The following is a 24,205-nucleotide window of genomic DNA, read 5'->3' as shown; positions in this document are numbered from 1 at the left end:
GGGTGAGCCGCTTTCCCAGTTAGAGTGTTAGGTTCTCCTCTGTGGAGGCAGAACACCCCCCCCAATCCCCGCTGGACAATGAGGATGGGGAATACACATGCTGCAACTCTAAGCTCTAAGATGTGGTGGCAATTTCTGTAAGTTCTAGAAATAGTCCTGCAGCTCCAAAAAGGAAACAGAGGACTTAGGAACATATCAGAGACAGAGACCTACTCCTGTGGAGGCTGGACAAACTTAGAACATAGGGCCACCTGATGTGACCATGGAGTCCCAGTGGCTCCTGAGGACCAGAGTGACAGCAAGCCTCTACTATCCCATGTTCTAGATAACTTTACCCACACAAGGGGGTGTTGGGAGAAATTGGGGGATGGGGGGGGCTGTGAGCAGAGCCTCTTACCCCTGACCTCCTGTGTAGAAATGGTTTTTAGCCATCCTCTACTTTCCAGCGGAGTCTACACTACATTTATTCCCCATGCTGGTGGTGGCAGTGTGCATACCTGGGATGGTGGGCATCGATTGGCTGGCAAAACTCATCTGAGAGAGAATGGAGGTCCTGGGAGGGATGGCTGTGTGCTCCGAGAGGTTGGTGTCACTCATGAACTCATGCTTCCTGGAAAGCTGGATAAGACATCACACACACACACACACACACCCTTATTATGAGGCAGCTCTGGATCTGAAAAGTCAGTGATGAGGGCTTGGCAAGGCTTCCATGGACCCAACTCCCAAGTTTATTTATTTCGTTTTGTATCATTCCATGCCTGTCTGACATGTACAACTCCAGGAGTTGTATTATACGAATGACCCTCTAGGATTGTGAAACATAGAAGACTTATCGCCAGCCTTTCTCCTCTGGCAAGAGTAGCCTCTGTGGGCCACTGGATAGTTTGTGGAGGTTCTTTTCTTCACTGCAAGGCATTTTAGATGGTCCTTTGTCCTTTCATCTGACATCCCTTCCTTGCCAGTTAATCCCGCTCCTCTTCTGAGACTCCCAGAACACTTTCAACAAACTTATAAACTTCTCTTTCAGGGGAAAGACAGACTTGAACCCAAGGCTATCTGGCACCAACTCTCATTTTAAGAGCAACACATTTAAAGACAAAAGTCCTCCAAGTAAGGGCATTGTGGCCTGGCTCAGCTCCCGGACACTGAGAGGCTTAGTTCTTAGACACTGAGGACCTCCCTAAGGGGGTTCAAATGATCCTGTGGCTGGGACAGAGGTCCCCAACCAAGAGGCCTCTCTCCTTCAGTGGGTGAAACCAGCTGCTACTCCCTTGCCTTGCAAATCCCTGTGCAATGCTAGGAAGGATGTGCATAGAGTTCGACACCTGGGTTCAAATCCTGGCTCTGCCAGGTCCTCATTTTGAAAGTGAGGCTTGACTGGGACCATGTCTCTGAGCTCTGAACAGTGCCTGGGTGAAGCTGAGATTTAGTAAGGGCATCAGGAGGCAGCCTGCTCAGCCACTTACCCGCTTCATGTCTGAGTCGGCTGCTGCCTTCTCATCTGCAAACACCACGCTGCTCCTCTTGGCCCTCTTCTTGGACCGCCGCAGTTTGACTTCTGGTAGTGTGCTCCCCGGAGAGATTGGGTCCTCTGACTCCATTTTTGGAGTCTTAGGGGGTGCTACTTCCAGGTCAAAGCTAAAGGGCAAGAGGGATAGCAATAGAAACTCGTCAGAGCCTCAGTGGGACTGCCATGCCCAAGTTGTCACTATAGGATTGAGGAAGTAGATCAGATAAATTGGCTCTTTGTGAAGTGACTTACTGACTTGGCAAACATTCAGAACACAGGGTGAATTAAATTGGTGGAGGAGAACCATAAAAAGGAAAGACTGGTAGTGAGAAGAGAAGGGTGGATAAACATATGTTTCTGGATTCAAATCCAGATTCTGCTACATTTTAGCTGAATGACTTTGGGCAAGTCATCAAACTCTTTGAGCTGTTACTTCCTTTTCAGTAACTGGGGGAGTATGCAGCAACCTTGCAGAGTGGCCTGAGATAAGGTCTGAGACCCCTCATACATTCTGGGCCCCTGGAGCATGCTGGTCCATGGCGCCTGTTGTTGTTGCTGAGAGAGAGGCACAGGGGTTCCAGGAAGGTAGAAGGGCAGGCTTTTCCTAGGGTGAGAGAGGGAAGACCCCAAAAGAGGTCTGGAAGGTTCAAGAGGGTTGCTCTGTGGTGGGCTAGGACAGGTTCCAGACTGAAGCAGGTTGTGTGAGGTCTGGCCATAGAACTGCTGGACTGGGTATCCTGGGATCGTGGTATTTTTGCCTGCTGGTATTTAGGCAAAGTCACCTGTCCTGTCCCAGCCTCAATGATCTCTAGCGATGGCACTAAGAAATGAGGCACCCAAATGCCCCCAAATAGATGACTGAATCGAGAAGATGTGGTACATATACACAATGGAATATTACTCAGCAATTAAAAAAATATAAACACATGCAGTTTGCAGCAACATGGATGGAGCTGGAAGGGATCATGCTCAGCAAAATAAGTCAGAAAGAAAAAGAAAAATACCGGATGGTCTCACTCATAGCAGGAATTTAGAAAACTGAAATAAGGGACCAGGAAAAAGACTAATTAATACAAAGTGAAAATCAAAATCAACAAGCAACTATAAACCAGAGACACACTACAGGGGGGGTGGGGCGGGGAGAGGAAGGACTAGGGTCAAAATAAGGGGGGGTGCAATTGTATGGGGAATATAACCAAAATGAAAATGCACACATTGTGCAAAGATGAAAAATGATGTAAGAATTATATAAAATAAAATATTAAAAAAAAAAAAAGAAATGAAGCAGCCTCTGGGGTGATGCGAGGGTTCAGTAAAGAAAGGTGGGAGAGGCTTTGAGACATAAGGGCTGGGAGGATTTGAGGAAATTGCTGGGGCAGAAGGAACAGCAGTGATGCTTTGCTGGAGGCTGAGTCAGGGGCACAGGGGGCTGCCTGGGGCTGGGACTGACCTCTCAGAGGTGGTCTTGCTGGGGGTGCTGCAGTCAGAGTTCACGGATGCCATAGAGATGATGGATATCTGCCTGTAGGAACGCAGCATCGACCGGGGGCGGCCCACACCCACACGCTTCTCCTCGAATTCAGGCTGTGGGTGGAGAACCTGGCATTAGCAGTCATTAGGCTGAGAGCAGGGTAGGAGGTGGGGGGACACGGTCTCCAGCTTCCTGCTACCTTCCTCTCCACCTGGGCAGGCGGAGCTGTGGGGCAGACCGGGCATCAGGACAAAAGCTTCTTGGCAGTTTAATAAAGACTTTGCCTGGCACTTCTCCCTGGTTCCTGGGAGGTGATCACTACATCTTTACAATTTCCCTGGTGATGGGAGTGTCTTTGTTATTCCTGGTGGCCCCTCATGCTAATGAAAAACTCAGGAGACTCAGAATGACCCACTTGAGATTACAGGGCTGGGGTTTTGAGCCGGGTGAGATCAACTCAACCTCGGGGGAGAGGAGGGGGCTGGAGGTCGATCTCTGTCACATGGCAAATGATTCATTCAGTCACGCCTACATCATGAATTCCAATTAAACTAAGGACACTGGGCTGGGGCCAGCTTTCCTGGTTAGTAATCATACACGATGTGCTGGTGGGGACAGTGGGGTAACCTGTCCTGAAGACACAGAAACCAATGTCTGGGACCCGCCCAGACCCCAGCTTAGGCATCTCTTCATTTTGCTGGACCTGGTTTGTATCCCTTATGATAAAACTGTAGTCACAAGAATAGTGCTCTCTTGAGGCCTGTGGAATTATCAAGCCTGACGGGCAGTGAGAATATTCACATCTATAAACAGCTGATGAAAAGTGCAGGTGGCTTGAGAACCCTGGTGTCTTTAATGAGGAGAATCTTGTGGAGTCCATGAAATCTGACCCACCTCTGGGTGTGTAAGGTCAGAATTGCACTGGGGTGTCATGTATGGTATGTTGGAAGAGGTGGCCTGTCTCAAGGGAACACTCTTGTATCAGAAACAAGAGTCTGGGGTCTACCTTTAGGCTCTTTTAGCAATGCACTTCTGCACTCTGGGAATCAGTTTCCCCATCTGTAAGTTAGAGGACTGGGTCAGATAGTCTCTAAGGGACTGTACAGCCTCGACATTTTAGGATTCCAATTTCTGGGGAAGAAGATAAAGAAGATGTCCCCGTGACCATCAGACCAATGCTCTCTGTAGGCATAGTGACCAAAAACATTGGCTTGGGAGACCAGCAATCCAGGGATAAAGTCTAGCCTGCATTCATAGCTGTGTAGACTTTGGAAGGTCACTTAGGACCTCTGAACCTCCAGATGAAACACAAGGGGTCAAGATCACTCCCATCTCTCAGGCTTGTTCTGAGGACTAAAGTCCTAGGAGATGTCAAGTGCTTCTAACAACCAGGCACATAGTAGGTGCTTCATTAATGTAGCTTGCATTCTTAACAGGGTTCCTTGAGTGCTAAGGGCTCAATTTGTGATTGGAGTTTATTGGAGGGTGACTTTGGGGGGACTGAGTGACAATGAAGTTTCCCCTGGATTGATCCAGTTATGATGGCCCTCAGGTCCTTCTGCAGGAGGGCAGGGTCCTGTGCTGGGTTCCTTCCAGCTGTGATCCTCATGACCCACTACCCTCCCAGTCTGGCTCTACCATCTTACTCCTTTGGGCTACAGGGACAGATTTACCATCTCTCTGACACCATATTCCTTCTCCACCTTTACTTTCAAGTTCTTGAAACATTCCTCCATCCGGTCGTGGAATGGCCGCAGATTTTCAGATACCCTTTTCTCATGGATCTTAATTCCAGCTCCCAGGAGGGGAATCTGGAAAGAAAGGTAATAAGTGATGAGCCAGAGTTTGGCCATTTGGCCTTCACCTAGACCCAGCCTATGGAGGTGGCTGAATCTAATATGCCTGCTGAGGAGTCATCGAGGGCCTTAGGGTCCTCTGAGACTTTCATGCAGAGCCCCCAGCCATAGGAAATGGGAAGCTGCATCCTGGCAGCATTTCACAGGAAGGGGGAGGAAGAACTCCAGTTGCTCTTGCCCTATAGGATGGTTGGATCCCCCATTAGAGCCTAATGGGAAGTGCCCTGCTGAAGAATCTATTGTGGGACAGAGTAGGGAGCAGAGGGGAGGAAGCCTTCCCTAAGAAGCCTTCCCTAAGGAGTTCTTGGAATTGCAAAATGGAAAGTATGGATATCAGAATTTGGGAGACTGAAGAAGGGAAGAGGTGAAAGGAAATGTCTCCTCTTATGGGATGGGAGATCAAGTTATACTCCATGTGGTGGCTGAAAAAAAAAAAGTTCATATCAAGCTAAACTGCCTTAAAAAGTGTTGTAAAACCTTGGGAAGATGAGGGAGGGGGACAGAGGTGAAGGGGTTAAGTTCTCAGTTTCCTGCAAAAGGAGGTTCAAGGGTGCTGTTTAAATGGTAGATATGAGAGTAGCCAAACCTTGCTGGCTACCGCTAGAGGGAACCATTGAGGAAGTTTGTATAAATCCCCATTTAGCATCCTCAATAGGTTCTGGAAACTTTGGATTTAAGCAAAATGTTGTGCAACAAATCTAATTTCACCAATTGACATAAAAAAGGGTTAAGTTCCTATGGGATATTTCTGGTTACAAAAACATTGCCAAACTTCTGAATAAAGACCCAAATTGGGGGCTCTCTGGTGGGCTAGGGGTTAAGTCTCAGTGCTATCACCATGGTGGCCTGAGTTTGATCCCCTGTCCCCCACCAGGGAGCTAAACCATATATGGTGCAACAGAACACCCCTGTCTCGCCTGCTGCTCCCCTCAGCAGTGTATTTCAGTAGATCTGCCTGTTCTGCTCCCCACTCTCTGGTGAATCCTCTCACCCCTCCGCACCTCTGGCTTACACCCCAGTTCTTAGATGCATAAATAAATAAGTCTTTTAAAAAATAAAAATAAAGACCCAAATTACTTAACATTCTACAATCATTTGTATTCATTCATTCATTTATTTTCTAACTCATTTATTCTAGTAAAGGGTCTCAGAGGGTAGAGCCTGTCCTGACAACTGAGGGCATAAGGCAGAACCCTATTCTGGACAGGACATCCCTTCCTCACAGGGCACATCACACACACACACATGCACACACACTCTCACTTCGACTGGGACAACTGAGACACACGGGTGAACATAATGTGATATCTTTGGGATTTGGGAGCAATCAGAGTACCTGGTAAAAATAACCCAAATGTCCACCACCATAAGAATGGATAAATAAATGAGCATATTATTGGTATATTGCATTCTTGTGATGGAAACAAAAAAGAAAAACTTCCGATCTATGTGGCATACTCTCAAAGGCATTATATTGGACCAAGGAAGGCAGGCACACAAAAGTGCATACTATAATAACATTTATGTGTGCAAGAACAAGTAAGACTAACTTGTGGAGATAGAAGTCAGGCAGTATCTACTAGAACCAGATATTCTCATATATCATAATAGAACAATTCCATACTAGATACACACCCAAAAGAAACAGTGCGTATGTATGTTAAAAAGACATATACAAAGATGCTCAGAACAGCCTGCTTGTGTAACAGCCTCAAACTGAAATCAAACCAAATCTCCAGCAATTGAAAAAGAAATAAATGTATTTTGGTATAGTCATATAACCCAATGCATGGACTACTATACAGTAGCAAAAATATCAATAGATACATGATGTAGTATACAATGAAATTAATGAATAACATTTGAGCAAAATAAGGAACAGAAGAATGTTCACTGTGTGGGCTCAAGTCTATATAGGTCAAAAATAAGCAAAGTAAACTGTAGTATTTAAAAATGAGCGGTAGGGTGGTAAAACATTTTTCTTTTAAAAAAGCAAAGCCATGATTACTGCTTTTAAGCAGGACAGTGGTCAGCCTTGCAGAAGAGTAGTAATGACCACAAGAAGGTACAGAATTCTGTTTCTTCATCTCGGTGGTAGTCATAAGGGGTATGCTTTGTGAGAAATTGGTTCCCTGTAGGTATTTTTATGTTTACTTTTCTGTATATTTCACAAAACATTTAAAAGAATGTACTATAAGTATTTTTCATGCCAGTAAATATAGAGAAAATCTTTACAAAGAAAAAAAATATTAAGAAGCAGTCATCTTGCAACCGGTAAAGGCTTGAACACAAAAACGTGCTTTGAAAACTTCAGCTTTTGTTGGGTTGCTAGATGAGGTGCAAATACATCCCCCTTTGAAATCTAAGGTTCTCATGTTTTGAAAAAAGCCAGAGTGTATTTGGCTTTTCAAAACCAAGATCCAACCTAGAATTAAGATCCAAGAAGATAGCGAATGGGTTCAGTTTTGTCCTGCATTATATTCTGCTGCCTGACACAGAATTAGGGCTTGGTTAAAAAGAAGTTGCAAGAATCAATGGAATGGGTGAGGAAGAATTTATTTGCTGAGTGTGAAAATATAAGAAGGTTGTTTTCACCATGAACAGGACAGCATGTTTTAACTGTGTCCATAGTTAGGGTGCCTGTCTCTGGACAGGAGGGACTTGGCTCAGAGCAATCTCCTTTGAGGGATTCAGTGATGATATACAATATGGTGGCAGGGGATGGGAGGGAAAAAGGGTAATAGGGAATGGTGGCCCCTAGAGGGCACTGCCTGAAGAAGTCTTGCTCATTACTGGGACTCTGTACACCTAATATCTGCTCTCAAAATCTTTCTTCTCTGTTTGTAGTACCCCTCCATTAGCTCCTAGACTTTGGCAGAGTTTCCTAGAAGTCATGGCCTGGGTCCATGTGCTGAGGCCAGGGTCCATGCTTTGGGTGTGGGAGACAAAGCATGGAGAAATAATTACCAGGTGCAAAGATACCCACAGTGGAGAGGTGCAGGGCTCTGATATGGATGGAGAGTGACACCCAACCAATAGACAAATTTTTATGATATGTTAGTTTTCTCTGGGGCACCCCAGAAACATCTGAAAAGGGGGACCAATCAGTTGGGCCTTCCTGCTGCCTGAGTTGGGGGTTGAGGAGGAATGTCATTGAGTGTTAAAGGTCACGCAGACCTCAGAAGGCTGGGGATCTTGGGAATATTTGAATTTCACAGGTGGCACAGGGTAAGAAGGGAGAGAAAATTCCAGCCCCACAAGATGCATTCAGAAAGTGTGTCTGTGCGACCAGTGCTTGGCATTTCATTTTTAAAGCCTCACTTTGCATAAATTGGCAGAGGCAGAGAAGGACCTGAATTAGGAATCCTTATTTTAAGAAAAGAGGCTGCACCCAATGCTTCTCATTCCCTGATTTCCCTGGAGTAACAAAAACTCCCCACCACAATAGCTTGCTTTTCTTTGCACAGTGACTGGCAAGAAGGGAGAGAGGGAGGACAGGCAGCTGCAAACTGCTGCCCCTGTTCCCACCCTACCTCCCTCCAGTCCTCTGGAGCCTGTGTTCTGGGTGCTGGGGTTTGCAGAGGGAGACATTTGAGAAGGGGGGAAGCTGGTCCTTTGAATGCCACTGGCGGTGGTGGTGGTGGGGAATGGGGTGGTCTGGTGGGTTGTTTGTTTTCCAGAAAGTGGAAGAGAAAGAGGCCCAGAGAAGGGGAGAGGGGAGGGAGAAAAAACACAGGAGAGAGAGCCAGAGGAAGGAGGGGAGCAGGAAGCAGGGTTCAGGGTACACTGAAAGAAGGGATCTAAGAAGACAAGCCTACCACAAGAGCCAGCAGCAGGCAGGCAGGAGCTGCTTTCCAAGTCCTCTGGCAGGGCTCCAGAGGGCTAAGCAGCTAGTGCTGAATGCAGGTCCTTTGACCCAACACCAGCCAAATACAGGCCTCAATTATTTTCCAAACCTGATATCCATCTGAGCATTATCCGCAACAAACTGGGTCAGCTTTAGGAGGAGGAGAGGTGGGGGCTGGTGTCTTCTGTTATCTGATTGGCGCCTGCTGGCTGTGGGGGGGAAGGTGGTGGCAGAGGTGTGGGGGCCTGGCTTTCATTTCAGTCCCACTGGAATTAAACACCTCCTGAATTTGACATCCAACAAAGCAATCTTAGCAATGGCAGCACAGCATTCAGAGGCTATACAGCCTCTTTGGGTCCAGTGCCCCCCAGCCAGGTTACAGGATGCGCCTCCCCAGGTGCGGAGAGGCAGAAGAGCCTAAAGCCCAGGGCCAGGGGAACAAGGAACCAGCATTCCAAGCAGAGGATCCCCAAGGGCAAGTGAACCTGAATCCACTGGGGAGAGAAAGGAAGTGGGGCTGGTTGCTCCCCAGACCAGCTCTGCTTTACCTGCCATGCAATCAGGTCCTTGAGGCGGCTCAGCTTGTCCTGGTCCTCAGGGTGGATCCTGGTGTACTCTTCTGTGAAGAAGGCCTGGGAAGACAGACTGGTGTTGGGTTTCCTGCTCATTTGGCATGGACCTCACAACCCATCTCTGTGGCACTGGGATCGGATTCCATTTGAGGGGGCAAGAATGAGGTCACAAGTATTGGATGGGGTAGGGACTTACAGGGACTGACACTGTTTCCTCTTCCTGTAGTCTCAGATTAGTACCATAGAAATGGATCACAAACCTCACATAAGTAGTTCTCAAAGTGGGATCTGTGGACCAGCAGCCTCAGTATCATCTGGCAAGTTATTAGAGATGTATATTCATGGGTTCACCCAGACCTACTGAACCAGATCTTTCGGGGGTGGAGTGGCTATTCTGTGTGTTAAGAAGCCCTGAAGTGGGTTTCGATGCACATTCAGGTTTGAGAGCATTGCTCCAGGGAGGAGAACTCAGTTAGGGCTTTCACCTTGTAAGTGGTCCAGCTCCCTTCACCAAGTCTCTCATTGTCTGGGAATCTGGCAGCTCCAAGCTCTTTCTGGGGCTCATATCTTATTGTGTGCACACATAGATAAAGACATATCATCCCTAAAGGCTGAACAAAGGGTTACCAGAATGGGTATCTGAGGGAACCTGGTTGGAATTACTGTGGTTAAATTATACTAGAGTGTTTAGTCTTAGTTTTACATCAATGAATGTAAAAGAAAAGATAGTAGGAAATTCATCATGCGAATCATTAAAATGAGGAGTCCTTTTTCCCCTCAATGTCCTCTTAATGCATGGACTAGATGCATTAAGGACTTTCTATTCCACTTCAATGCCAGAAAGAGCTATGCTCTCCTACTGGGAAATTGGTATTTTTCCCTAGTAGAGAATGTGGCTTATCTAACATGACATTTCTCTTTTTGTCATGGACACTAGGAGGCTCAAAATTGAAATCTGTGGCTTAAATATGTGGAGATTTCTAAAGGGATTTTATGACCTGGATATCTAGATTCTAAGTCCTCTACTAGAATTGTTTCTTATTCTTTCTATATGTTCACAGATTCTCATTTTCATTTTTTCCCCCTATTGGTAGCAGTTACTTCAAATCATTAGTGAAAGAGATGGGTTTACTCAGGCGGCGAGCACTTTGATTTGTGGCTCCTAGAATTTTGTGGCCTGGCTTACAGTCATCCCAGAGTCTTTCCTTGATAGAGGGGTATGGGATGTGCCCCTTAAGACGTAGGTACTTTTCACCCCAGCTCCTTCCTATTCTACCAGCATGTGACAATGAAGAAGATGAGAGGAAGGTTGTAAAAACTCTGGTTGTAAAAACCTGAAATTTTCCTTTGGTGGGCAAAAAGTCACATTAAAATGAGTGACATGCAGTTGTGTCTGCCCCTGGACCTGCCTGCCACTGTTTTGCCCCCACCAAGGTCTGCAAAGTAGAAGCCCTTACCTTCTCGTACTTAGCGAAGCCCCCCATGACAGCAGGGTCCACAATCCCATTCAGAAGCATGGAGAATGGGTTAATGGGGAGGGTTTCATCATTCTGGTACTGGTTTATCATCATCAAGATCTTCTCGTTGGCCGCAGACATGGTTTCAATGGCATTCTCCAGAGGGCTAATTGCGGTCTGTTGAAAATGAGATTGCAGGAAGAAAAGGCCTTAGCAGGTCGCTTTAAAAATAGATATAATGATTGGTATTGATTTCATTTTGGGGTTGGAATTCAAATGAGGCGATACTCCCCAAGGGACAATAGTGGGCTCTTCCTGCAATTAGTGAGCTCTGGGGGTTGCCTGCTGTCTGTGGAGAGACAGGCTGACTTTCTGCTTAGTGAAAAAGGGATTTCCCTGGGGAGGCAGAGGCAGGAAGTATCAGGTACTTGCTGGGTTTCAGAGACTGGATGCTCCAGGGAGGGTTTTCTCTTCCTATCCCCCAGTGAAAACATGCACCAATTCAAACCATTGCTACTGCTAGTGCATACTGTGTGTGAGGTCCCAACGAGATGTGCATAGCTGGCAATGTGGTCACCCAGCCTGACCAATAGTGGTCCTTAGCCTGATGCATGAGGTGGTCACTTCGAAGGTAGATTTGGTTTCTGAATCTAGTCAGCTGAGAAAATAAACTAACGCCTCCCCAACATCTCTTAGAAAGCAATAGAAACAGAACACTATCAAATAATAACTGGCAAAAGTATGATTCTTTAAGAGAATGGCCTCTGGAATAGCAAACCAAATAAGGGATCTGTAAACTTTTTTCTGCAAAAGAAACCAGATAGCAAATATTTTAGGCTCCATGGGTCAGGCAGTCTCTGTGGCAACCACTCTGCTTTGTTATCAGAGAGCAAAAGCAGCTACTGGCAATACGTAAATGCATGAGCCCTGTTACTCCACTGAAACTATTTACAAAAATATGTGGCAGGTGGAATCTGACCCATAGACCATTAAGTTTGCTGACCCCTTAACCAAATCTCAGTTCTGTCATGTTTACTTTTTTTCTAGTCGTGTGATCTTAGGCAAGTTTCCTAACTCTTGAGCCTCAGTTGACTCATGGTAAAATGAAGATAAGAAAACCTACTTTGGGAGAGGGATCAGAAGGAGGGAGGGAGGAGCACAGGGGACTGTGGTGATGGTGCACGGGTGAACTGGTGAAGGAAATTCTATGGGGACTACACCTGGGAGGGTTGGGGGGTGGGAAGCGAACATTGTTTAAAAATGAACAATGATGTAAAATATATATATATATATATATGTAAATTTAAAAAAAAAGAAAACCTACTTTCAGAAAGTGACTAGTAGCTATTATTATTAACTTTTGTGGGTATTAGGACAGAGAATAGTAATTGTTCTAAGAAGGGAAGACTCATTGGCTGGGTGAGTTGTGGGCCAGAAGGCAGGGTTAAGCAATCCAAGAAAACCTCATGGAGGAAGGGACCTTACATTTTATCATCCAAGAAATGGTGATACTGCGCCTGCCTACTTAAGCATGTAGTAAAGATTAGTTGAAATAATGTGACACTAGCAGAGTTTTTTTGTTTTCAGATTTTTAATGCAACCTGCTAGTTATTATAGCTTCTGGGATATGAGAAGACCAGAGTCAGGCTCTCTAGGCAGATTCTTGGTCATCATTTTAAGCCATTTCCTTATATCCCTATGAAATCCTAGCATTCTGACTCCTTTCCCCTTTTTTTTGGACATTTTTGAAGATGGCTACTCTCTGTAGGGCCAGAGCCCCAGGAATAGACACTCTCTGTCACTCTTACTCTCTCGTCATTCATACATACATGTATACACATGCACATAACTTCACAGAAACATGGCTATACAGTCTTACACACATGCACCCACATGCACCACACACATATATCACATACACGTGCATCCACACATACAACATGTCCACACATACACTGTGAACTTGAGTGGAAGGCTGCTTGGCCAGGTGGGGCTGCCATCCAGATCTCACCAGCTGTAATCTGTGGTCTAGTTTCTTTCCACCCTGCAGGGGCCTTTCTGAGCCCACGTCTAAACTGAGTTCTAAGGAAAATCCATCACGACCACTTGGATGGAGCTTAGCACCACACCTGGATTTTAATAATAGCCTGGCAAGTCTCAAAGACATGGCTTTAAGGCAAGTTATTAAAAATGGAAAGTCCGAGGTGGGCGGAGCAACATGGCGGCGAGGAGACGCTGCGAGTAAGATCTCCCATTAAAAAAAGTGAATAGGGAGGAAAAGCGGCAGGTCCGAGTGAGAACTGGGACACGGAAGATAAACGGGTGACGCCAGCGAACTACCCGAAGAAGAAAGTGGCCATAAAAGAGGACTAGAAGGGAGGGAAGCGCAGAACCCTGCTCCCCTCCCCCGCCCACAGAGGCGGCACTCTCCGACCGGCAGAGAGGAGGAAAACAACAAACCAAAACGGCCCACAAGAAGAAACGATGCAGCAAGCGGGACTGTGAGCGGAAAGGAACTATTGCAGCCACCACACCCCGTGAACGGGAGCTGAGGCGAACCCTGCAGGATCCGCCGCGGCGGTGAGCGAACGGCTCCGGGCGCCATTAGAGAAGAACAAAGACCCCGGGAGACGCGCACACAGCCCGGGCTGCCGGTAAGCTGGCGTGGAAACGCGGCGCGCTCGGGGAGCTTGAAAAGCAAGTGCAGACCTGGATCGCGGCTGCCCAGGTCCCCGCGCCTGCGACCTAGGCTTGCAGGGAGACGACCTAGGCTTGCGGGGAGACGCGCGGAGGTCCTCACTGAGGTGAAGGTCCCTCCCTGAGTGAGCAGGAACCAGGCACCCGGGCACGGGAGCGGTGCAAAAGGCGCCATTCCCGCGCCACTGAACTGGGCTACAGCCCGCGTCCTGGAACTGAGGGCTTTGAACTGAGACCCGGGGCACGAAAATTCGGGGCGTGGGTTCTCCACGACGGTGGGGCACAAGGCAGACACAGCACCCCAAAGCTGTTGAGGTGTACCCTACCATTCCCGCTCTGTTCCCTGTCCCACGGGGTGGGGGGGACGAAAAACAGCCCCCCAAGGACAATAGGAGAGATCTCTGGCGCCACCTAGTGACCAGGAAAAAAAAAGTCACTAACACCCCATAGAACAGGAAATTTCTTAAGACTGCTTGAAAAGGGCAGAAGGCTTCTGCAGTGGCCAGCCGGGAAGTTATTCCACGCCAGGCCCCTTCCGACCAGCAGTCTGAGCCCACAGAGGGAGCAGGCACCCACGTCCGGGGCAGACTGGGGGCGCAGAAGAGTGTGCCTGAAACCGGAGGCGCAGGGACTGCATCCCACTTCGCCATTTCAGAACAGGGACATTTCTTCAGTAAAAACTGCCTAAAACCAGCAGAAAGCTCCCCCAGAAGACAGAGATGGCTCCTGGAAGAGCCAGAGGGGAGCGGAGAAGTTCACCCAAGATGTCAGTCAGTCCGAGCAACACAGTGTCCCAACGCATACGACAAATTAGAAAACAGACAGTAGGGAGTAGAAGAACCACACGCAACCTAAAAACTCCTCAGGAAAGAAGCACACCACAAAAAGAAAACCACTCCCCAGATTGCAACGACAGCAACTTGGAAGAACTTCTGAGCCTTCCAGAAAGAGAATTTAAAATTGCCATGATTAAAAAAGTGATAGATCAGAAGAAGGAAATTGAGTCCCTAAAGAGGGAAGTAAGAGAAATGCAGGAGATCAAAGAATTAATGGAGGAACTAAAGAACTCTGGGAAAAGCAATGAAAGCAGAATAGATGAAATGGAAGAACGAATAAGTAATCTTGAAGACACAGAAATAAAAAGAACCAAAACAGAAAAGGAAAGAGAAGTACGAAGGAAAAAGAATGAAGAAAGACTTCGGGAACTATCTGACTCCATGAGGAAAGGAAATATAAGAGTTATAGGAATTCCAGAAGGAGAGGAGAGAGATGTAGGAACAGAGAAAATATTCATGGATATAATTGAAGAGAACTTCCCAAATGAGAAGAAGGAGCTGAAAATTGATATACAAGAAGCAAGAAGAACACCAAACTTCCACGATGAAAGGAAAAACACAGCAAGACACATAATAGTAAAGCTCCCAAGAATCCAGGACAAGGAAAAATAATGAAGCTGACAAGAGGAAGAAACAGATAACATTCAAAGGAAAACCAATCAGGCTGACATCAGACTTCTCTGAAGAAACACTACGGGCAAGGAGAGAGTGGAGGGACATAGTCAACAGACTCCAAGAAAACAGATGCCAACCAAGAATACTCTATCCCGCAAAGCTCTCTTTCCTCCATGAAGAAAGAATATGGACCTTCCCAGACAAAGAGAAACTCTGGAATTTCATTGCGACTAAACCCCCACTCCAAAAAATATTACAAGGAATCCTAAAGCCAGAACCTCAGAGGGACGAATAACAACGAAAGAAGACCAAAAAAAAAAAAAAGTTATTAAAAGAATAAATAAATAAAATCAAAGGAAAGACAAACATAATGGCAAATACAGATGCTAACATATCAATATTAACTCTAAATGTAAATGGACTAAACTCTTCAATAAAAAGACACAGAGTTGCAGCCTGGATTAAGAAACAAAACCCAACCTTTTGCTGTCTCCAGGAAACACATTTAGCTACAAAAGATAAAAATAGGCTCAAAGTCAAAGGATGGAAAACAATCCTACAAGCAAATGGGCCAAAAAAGAAAGCAGGAACAGCTATACTTATATCAGATAAAACAGACTTCAAACTCAAAAAAATAAAAAGAGACCCCAATGGTCACTACATTATGATTAAGGGGACAATACTTCAAGAAGAAATAACACTCATTAACATATACTCACCAAACGAAAGAGCACCAAAATATATCAGACAACTGTTGTCCTCTCTGAAAACAGACATCAGAGAAAACACATATGTAGTGGGAGACTTCAACACACCACTATCAACAATGGATAGATCAACAAGACAAAAAATAAGTAAAGAAACTAAAGCTCTAAATAAGGACCTAGAGCATTTGGGCTTAACAGACATCTATAGAACACTAAACCCAAAAAAAACGGAGTACACATTTTTCTCAAGCGCACATGGATCATTCTCCAGGATCGATCACATACTGGGGCACAAGACAAACATCAACAGATACACCAAGATTGAAATCATACCAACCATCTTTTCTGACCACGAAGGCATCAAACTAGAAATAAATCATAAAAAGAAGGCAAGGAACTATCCTACCTCATGGAGATTAAAAGCCACACTACTGGAAGACCACTGGACTAACGAGGAGATCAAAGAAGAAATTAAAAAATTCTTTGAATTGAATGACAAGGAGGACACCAATATCCTAAATGTATGGGATGCAGCAAAAGCAGTAATAAGAGGAAAATATATAGCAATAGAAGCTCACATCAAAAAACAAGAAAGAACTCAAAGAAACAACCTAATCTCGAAGCTCAAAGATCTAGAAAAAGAACAACAAAAAAACCCCAGAACCAGTAGAAGAAAAGAAATAATAAAAACCAAAGCAGAAATAAATGAAATTGAAACTAAAAAAACAATCCAAAAGATCAATGAAACCAAGAGCTGGTTCTTTGAAAAAATAAATAAAATAGACAAACCCCTAGCCAGGCTCACAAAGGAAAAAAGGGAGAAAGCACAAATACACAGAATCATAAATGAAAGAGGAGAAATCACAACGGACACAGCAGAAATCAAAAGAATAATCAGTAACTACTATGAACAGTTATATGGAAACAAGTTCAACAATCTAGAGGAGATGGACAAATTCCTACAACTCTACAATCACCCAAAGCTAGATAAAGAAGAAATAGAACACCTAAACAGACCAATTACAAGCAGCGAAATTGAAATGGTAATTAAAAACCTCCCCAAAAACAAAAGCCCAGGACCTGATGGATTTACAAATGAATTCTACCAAACATTCAGAGACGAATTAGTGCCTATCCTTCACAAACTCTTCCAAAAAATTGAGAAGGAAGGGACAATACCAAACACGTTCTATGAAGCCAATATTACACTAATACCAAAACCGAATAAGGACAACACAAAAAAGGAAAACTATAGGCCAATCTCCCTAATGAACACTGATGCAAAAATCCTCAATAAAATTTTAGCTATCAGAATCCAACAATGTATCCATAAGATAATTCACCACGACCAAGTTGGATTCATTCCAGGGGCACAAGGATGGTTTAACATCCGAAAATCAATCAACGTTATCCAACACATCAACAAAAAGAAATATAAAAACCATATGATAATATCAATAGATGCTGAGAAAGCTTTCGACAAAGTGCAACACCCATTCATGATAAAAGCCCTTGAAATTCTTGGGATACAAGGAACATACCTCAACATCATAAAGGCCATCTATGACAAGCCAACAGCCAGTATCATTCTCAATGGTGAAAAGCTGAAAGCAATTCCATTAAGATCTGGAACAAGACAAGGATGTCCACTCTCACCACTGCTTTTCAATATAATACTGGAAGTCCTAGCCAGAGCAATAAGACAAGAGAAAGACATCCAAGGAATCCAAATAGGAAAAGAAGAAGTCAAACTATCACTATTTGCAGATGATATGATAATATACATAGAGAACCCCAAAATCTCCACAGAAAAACTAATTCAACTCATCGGTCAGTTCAGTAAAGTGGCAGGATACAAAATCAACACGCAAAAGTCAGTAGCCTTCCTATACACAAACAATAAATCTGAAGAAGAAGAAATCAAAAAAACCACCCCTTTTATTATCGAAACAAAAAAAATCAAATATTTGGGAATAAATCTAACAAAAGAGGTAAAGGACCTATACAAAGAAAACTATAAAACACTGTTAAAAGAAATAGAAGAAGACACAAAGAAATGGAAAGACATCCCCTGCTCATGGATTGGAAGAATAAACATTATTAAAATGGCCATCCTACCAAAAGCAATATACAGATTCAATGCTATTCCAATCAAAATCTCAATGGCATTCTTCAAAGAAATAGAACAATTATTGATGAAATTCATATGGAATCACCAAAAACCCCGAATAGCCAAAGCTCTACTGAAAAAAAAAGAAGGAAATGGAGGCATCACACTCCCAGACTTCAAACTATACTACAAAGCCATAATCATCAAAACTGCATGGTATTGGAACAAGAACAGACATACAGACCAATGGAATCGAATAGAAAATCCAGAAATAAACCCACAGATTTATGGTCAACTAATCTTTGACAAAGGAGCAAAGACTATGCATTGGAGCAAAGAAAGTTTGTTCAATAAATGGTGCTGGGAAAACTGGGTCGCTACATGCAAAAGAATGAAGCTTGACCACTACCTCACACCATACACAAAAATCAACTCAAAATGGATTAAAGAACTAGACATAAGACCTGAAACCATAAAATACATAGAAGGAAATATAGGCGAAACACTACGGGATTTGCACATCAAAGACATCTTTACAGACACATCACCCAAAGCAGTGATAGTGAAGAGAAAGATAAACAGCTGGGACTACATCAAATTAAAGAGCTTCTGCACAGCAAAAGAGACAATAACAAAAACAAAGAGAAACCCCACCAACTGGGAGAACATTTTTGCACCCAACACTAATGATAAAGGACTGATCACAAAAATCTGCAAAGAGCTGATGAGACTCAGCAACAACAAAGAAAATAATCCAGTCAAAAAATGGGCAGAAGAGCTAAAAAGAAACTTCTCTGAAGAGGAAATGCAAATGGCCAACAGACATATGAAAAAATGTTCAACATCACTTGTAATCAGGGAAATGCAAATCAAAACTACCATGAGATACCATCTCACACCAGTGAGAATGGCACATATTAAAAAAACTAGCAACAACAAATGTTGGCGAGGATGTGGAGAAAAAGGAACTCTTGTGCACTGTTGGTGGGAGTGCAAACTGGTCCAACCACTATGGAGAGCTGTGTGGAGATTTCTTGACCTACTAAACATAGAGCTTCCATATGATCCAGCAATTCCACTCCTAGGTATTTACCCAAAGGACACAGAAACATCAATTCCAAAGAACACCTGCACTCCTATGTTTATAGCAGCACTGTTTACAATAGCTAAGCTTTGGAAACAACCCAAATGCCCAAAAATAGATGACTGGATCAAGAAGATGTGGTACATATATACCATGGAATATTACTCAGCATTCAAAAAAGATAAACACATGCAATTTGCAGCAACATGGATGGCACTGGAAGGGATCATGCTCAGCGAAATAAGCCAAAAAGAAAAGAAAAATACCGGATGGTCTCACTCATAGCAGGAATCTAGAAAACTTAAATAAGGGACCAGGAAAAGGAATATAAGAAAGTGAAAATCAAAATCAACAAAAAACTATGAACCAGAGACACTTGTTGGGGGGTGGGGGTGGGTGGGGAAGGATTGGGGTCAGAATGGGGCGTTTGCAATTGTATGGGGAATATAAAAATAAAATTTAATATTAAAAAAAAAAATAAATAAATAAATAAATAAATAAAAAAAAAAATAAATAAAAATGGAAAGTCCTATTGATTGGCTTTCTTCCTCATTTCTGAAGCTATTTTTGAATCCCCAAATCTTTAGCCTCATTATAACCACAGGAACAGAATGAGAATGACAGTTCCTTTGGATTCACACCTATGGGCGTTAGTGTAGAATGAGGACATAACTGTCAGAGCAGAGTGATGGGGGAGATGTATTTGTGGAAGGCATGCACGTCAGCAGCTGATAACATCTATGATAGTGGTAAAGGACATGGTTCCATTTATTGCTTGCCTCCTGTGTCCCTGCCCATGCCGAGCATGGCAGGTATATACTCTCAGTTACTTCCCCTGCATGAGGGCTGATGGTGACAAAGCTGGGGAGGGATCTTGGGTATTCCTGATTTTAAAGGCAGGCTTCTTCCACCACACATAGGTTAAGCTTTGCTACCAAACTTGCCTTAAACTGACTTCTGGGGCATGGTCAAGCCCTCAGACCTGTAGTTTCTTTCCTAAGCTGTGTCAGTAGAGGTGTGTAGCCCTTGTCCAACCTTTTGTCAGTGGAAAATGCATTATCAGGAGAAAATAATATTTTGGAAACAATGGGGATGCATCAGCCAAAGAGAAAGTGATGGTAATGCCTTGCAATCAAGTGGGATTTAATCATCTTAAAAGGCAGTTCCCTCATATCATCTACTTAAATCCTCAGGGATCCTGAGAGCCACACCAGACACACCTTATTATGACATCTGCTTTGTGTAGCTGAACACCTTGGCAGTTAAAGTCCTGACTTTGGGTCTTCTTTCCTCATATGCAAAATAATAAGGTTAGGCATGAAGCAGAAAGGGTTTGCTATTTGGAGATGGATAGGTAGGTAAGCCTAGAGAGTTTGATCATTTCACCATGACAAATTCACATTTTTTAAAAAAGTCTAATTCATTTGAGGGAGTTTGCCACAGCTACCAAAATTCCTTGTGGCCTTAATGTGACTGTTTCACATACTTACATTAGCTTCCTGGGAAACTGAAGGTATTTGATTTTATAGCTCTTTCACTAAATGACCTCTAGAGTCCCTTTCAGCTCTGACATTCCATACTTTTGCATCTGTATTCTAAAGATGATGAAAACGAGGGCCCAGAGACACATACAATGTTTGTCTAGCAGGATATAGCTCCTTAGCGACAGAGTTAAATTTGCTCTCAGAGCCCTAGATCAGGGCTCTTTGTGAAGGTGCTTGTTCTCACGACCAAGAACAAAGAAAGGGCCCCCAATAAGCAGAACTTGAATCCCCTCAGAAAACACACATTGTACAAACAGTACTCTAGCTGTGACAATCCATGAAAGAAACAATATGGAATAAGATACAAACTCAGGTAACACAAAAACAAGGGCTTGGAAATAACTCACTTGGCAGGCATTAAACTTTTGCATCTGACATTCTGGGGAACTCAACCAAGGGAGGCTTGTTAGAGCTCAATTCACTCTGGTCAGCTCTTTGGAGGTTTTCCAACCTCCCAGGCTCCAAAGAGGGTATCAGTATAAAAGAAATAAAACAAAAATTCTGAAGATTTCTTTTCTAACTACAGAATCCTTAGTCCACAGAATAAGGTAACTGGTTCCGACATTGTGGGTCTCAGCATATTAATGGACTCACTGATTTACTTAACAAAAATACTTGCACTCCAGTTATGGACCTGGGACCATTATTGATGCTCAGAGATATGGTGGGGAATGAAATAGACAAGTCTCTATCTTTCCCAGGTTCTAGTCTAATATATTTAAAAATAAACACAGGGATAAATTCCATAGTCTATTAGGAGGTGCTAGGTTATTTGGGGAGAAATTCCATAGTGGAGATGAATGGCGCAGGCAGGAGCTTCTGAGCTTGACTACGGTCTGGTAGGGAAGCTGATGAGGAGGCGCTATGCTGAGCACCTCCTAAGGACAGGGCAGAGCCAGGGTCAGTGGTTGAAGGATACAGATGGATAGGGAGTTTCTGATATCTCGATTCAAAAACGGGATTACGGGCCTCCCTGGTAGCTCAAGGGGTTAAGCACCACAATATGAAGGAATCCGCAGCTTCTGCAGCATGAGTTTGATCCCTGGCCATCCAGAGAGCAACCCACATGGTGAAGCAGACCTCTCCTGTCTCGCCTGCTGCTCCCCTCAGCAGTGCATTTCAGTCAGTCTGCCTGTTCTGTTCCCTGCTGTCTTTGGTGAATTTTCTCACCTCCTGCATCTCTGGCCTGTACCCCAGCTCTTGTATGCATAAACAAATAAAGCTTAAAGAAAAAAACAAAAAAAAGAAACAAAAACAGGATTACTACTAGTGTGTATTTTACAGGATTTGTGAGAATGAAGTGGGGTAGATGCTATGGAGCCCCTGACCCAGTGCCTGGAACATTTGCAAAAGCAAATACCCCATGATTAAAAGGCATGCATAGTTTCTTCCTTTCCAGGGTACTCCTTATTGCTGGGGTAGACTGAGGGTGTACGGTGAGCCCAGTCCAGGTGCCTGATATGGCAGGTTATTGTCAAACCCCACCTTTTTTTTTTACTAACCTTGAACCACCCACTAACTCACCGTGCACCTCAGTTCTATTCCTCTGTAAAGTGGAAGAGTAACATTTACCTCGCAAGTGTTGTTGAGGGTTTCAGTGGGCTCATACATATGAACTGTTGAGCACTTGCTCAGCATTCGCTGATATCATCATGATTATATTTCGGCAATTGGCAAAATATAACTGGGAAAGGAGGTTGGAAGGCTACTAGGCTGCTAGGGGACATCCAGGACTGGAGAGAGATTATTTCAATGCTGATAGAAGCTGTAGCACCCACAGGCCGCGTGCCTCCTCTGCTCAGGATCCAGGTCACTCAGTGGAAAAACCAAGACTTTATGGCAGCCTAGGAGGTCTTACATGATGTGGTATCTCAGACTCCTACTGCTCATCCCACCTTGTTCTAATTCAGGTGTAAGCATTTGCTGGCCCCAGAGCCTCTGCACTTGATAGTCCCTTGCTGGAAAGCCCTTCTCTTCAATATCTGCATGAACCCCTCCTTCATGTCCTCCAGGCATTTGCTCCAAAGCCACTTTAGCAGACAGTCTTTTTCTGATCACCCTACTTAAAATAGCAACCCTTCCTCCATCATCTTTCTTTTTATTTTTCTCAATAGTGGTTATCATCATCTGACATATTATATATTTACTTAGCTTTTTTAGTCTGTCTTCTCACTAGAATGTAAATTTCATTGCAACATCTGCAGCTCTTGGAACAGGGTTTAACATGTGTGAGGTACTCATTAAATATTTGTAGAATGAATAAATCAATAAGACACTCTGAAGAAGTTCCTACTTTGCGGGTTTCTGGATAGCCACCCTGACCTTTCTTCTGTATCCTGGGATCTGCAGGGTTCTAAACTGAGGGCATATTGAGGAATAAAATACTTGTTATCTTCATGAGAGAGTTCAAATGTTTGCATTCTAGCCAGGGCTTGATTCTGTGGCATTTCTTCTATCTGATCCTCAGTTTATCCAGCCATAAAATGGATTCATAGTGGGTTTCTGCAGAGATGCCCAAATGACTGCTGGGTTGAGAGAACTAGAGGGGTGATTCAGTGGGGGGAAGCTCCAGCACTGCTGCACCCAACCACAGCAGTTCCCCATTCACCAACTTTATTATTGAATTTGACGGGGTGGGGAGGTTCATTTGTGAGGAAAAAAAAAATAGCTAACTGATGCTTTAAAAAAATCTGAAAAAAGTTATCTGATTTAATAAAAAATCTGAAGGCAGATAATGTGGATGCTCCTTCAGGTGCCTTCCTGCACTGGAACTCTGGGGATCCCCAGGTGGTTTTGAACAAAAGTTTATTCCTTTTCCAGTCAGTGGGGTGGTCTTAGGATAGCTGAATCTTATCTGTCAGGAGGGAGGGGCAAGCCCTGAGGGCCTTGGACTCACCTGGGATGTCTGAACCACTTCGAACCAGCGCAAGATCCCTGGAAGCTTGTAGGCAGTCGTGAAGGAGGTTCTCTCAATCCACATGGACTGTCCACCAGTGAGGGATGACAGAGGCAAGAAAGCAAGACACTTAGGAAAGCTGGCTCTCAGAGAAGCTTAGTGGGGACCCAGGCCTTTCATCTACCCCAAATCAGCATGCTGCAAGACCCAGAAACACACTCCCACCTTACCCATAAGAATTCTTTCTCAATGAGAAATTTAGTCTTCCCTAGACATACACCCAGTACATTTTAACCTGTGGCTGAGGAGTCTATCAGTGATGTCAGTTTTGCCTTCTCTGGCTTTGGATCCAATTCTCTTCTGTTCTGAGGTGGTCAGGAGCACCCTCCAATTGACAAAAGTGGCCCAAGGGAATGCTCATTGCTCAAGGTTAGGAGAGATACTCACAGCAAACTCATTCTCAGGGTCGACAGTCCCCTTGCGCACTGGCCTGGAGTAGTGAAACTTTTGCACGTAGTTGGATTTGTAAAAGCTGAAAGACAAGAAGAGGTGGTGGCTCCTGGTAGCATGCCTGACTACTGACACGGAACCTGACCTGACCCTGTACTATCGGGGAAGCCTACTACAGTAACCCTGGCTGGCATAGGCCTTGGTCCAGTACTGAAAATCAGGCTTTTCTTGCAAGGTGAATTAGGAGGTAGACCAGTCTTAAAACCTCATGAGAACAGCGCACCCCTGAGGGCATTTGAGGAGCTGGAATTCTAGCATGAATGCATACAGAGTTGCTTGGGTCATCATTTTCTGTGCCCGCAATCAAAGATCTAGATATACCTCAGGTCATAGCCTAAATACCCACAGGTATCTTCCAAGGATTTCTTTAAGAGTCTCAGTCACACCAAGAATCACTTTTCCTGGATCTCTAGGGAGTTTTCTCATGGGAACAGGATGCTGTGCTAGATATAGAACTACTGTTTGCTTCCCATGGTGGCTGAACAAGGAG

General features: G+C 44.3%; 1 protein-coding gene across 1 annotated transcript; it reads right to left on the bottom strand.

Annotated features, from left to right (window-relative positions):
* Window positions 1-435: 435 nt before the first annotated feature.
* On the bottom strand, window positions 436-23,799 carry LOC119236763 (dedicator of cytokinesis protein 2-like). Its single transcript, XM_037500739.2, has 8 exons — window positions 23,653-23,799; window positions 23,206-23,292; window positions 10,717-10,893; window positions 9,236-9,319; window positions 4,658-4,795; window positions 2,964-3,097; window positions 1,470-1,641; window positions 436-618 (listed from the first exon to the last, which is right to left on the bottom strand). The coding sequence occupies exons 2-8, from the start codon at window positions 23,287-23,289 to the stop codon at window positions 436-438; spliced, it is 972 nt and encodes a 323-aa protein (XP_037356636.1). The 5' UTR covers window positions 23,290-23,292; window positions 23,653-23,799.
* Between the last annotated feature and the right edge of the window lie 406 nt (window positions 23,800-24,205).

Source organism: Talpa occidentalis, unplaced genomic scaffold (genome assembly GCF_014898055.3).
Source record: "Talpa occidentalis isolate TD23 unplaced genomic scaffold, MPIMG_talOcc4v2.1 talOcc4.9, whole genome shotgun sequence".
Taxonomy (NCBI): Eukaryota; Metazoa; Chordata; class Mammalia; order Eulipotyphla; family Talpidae; genus Talpa; species Talpa occidentalis.
Note: the sequence above shows the minus strand (reverse complement) of the source record. Positions and strands in the feature narration are given on the sequence as shown.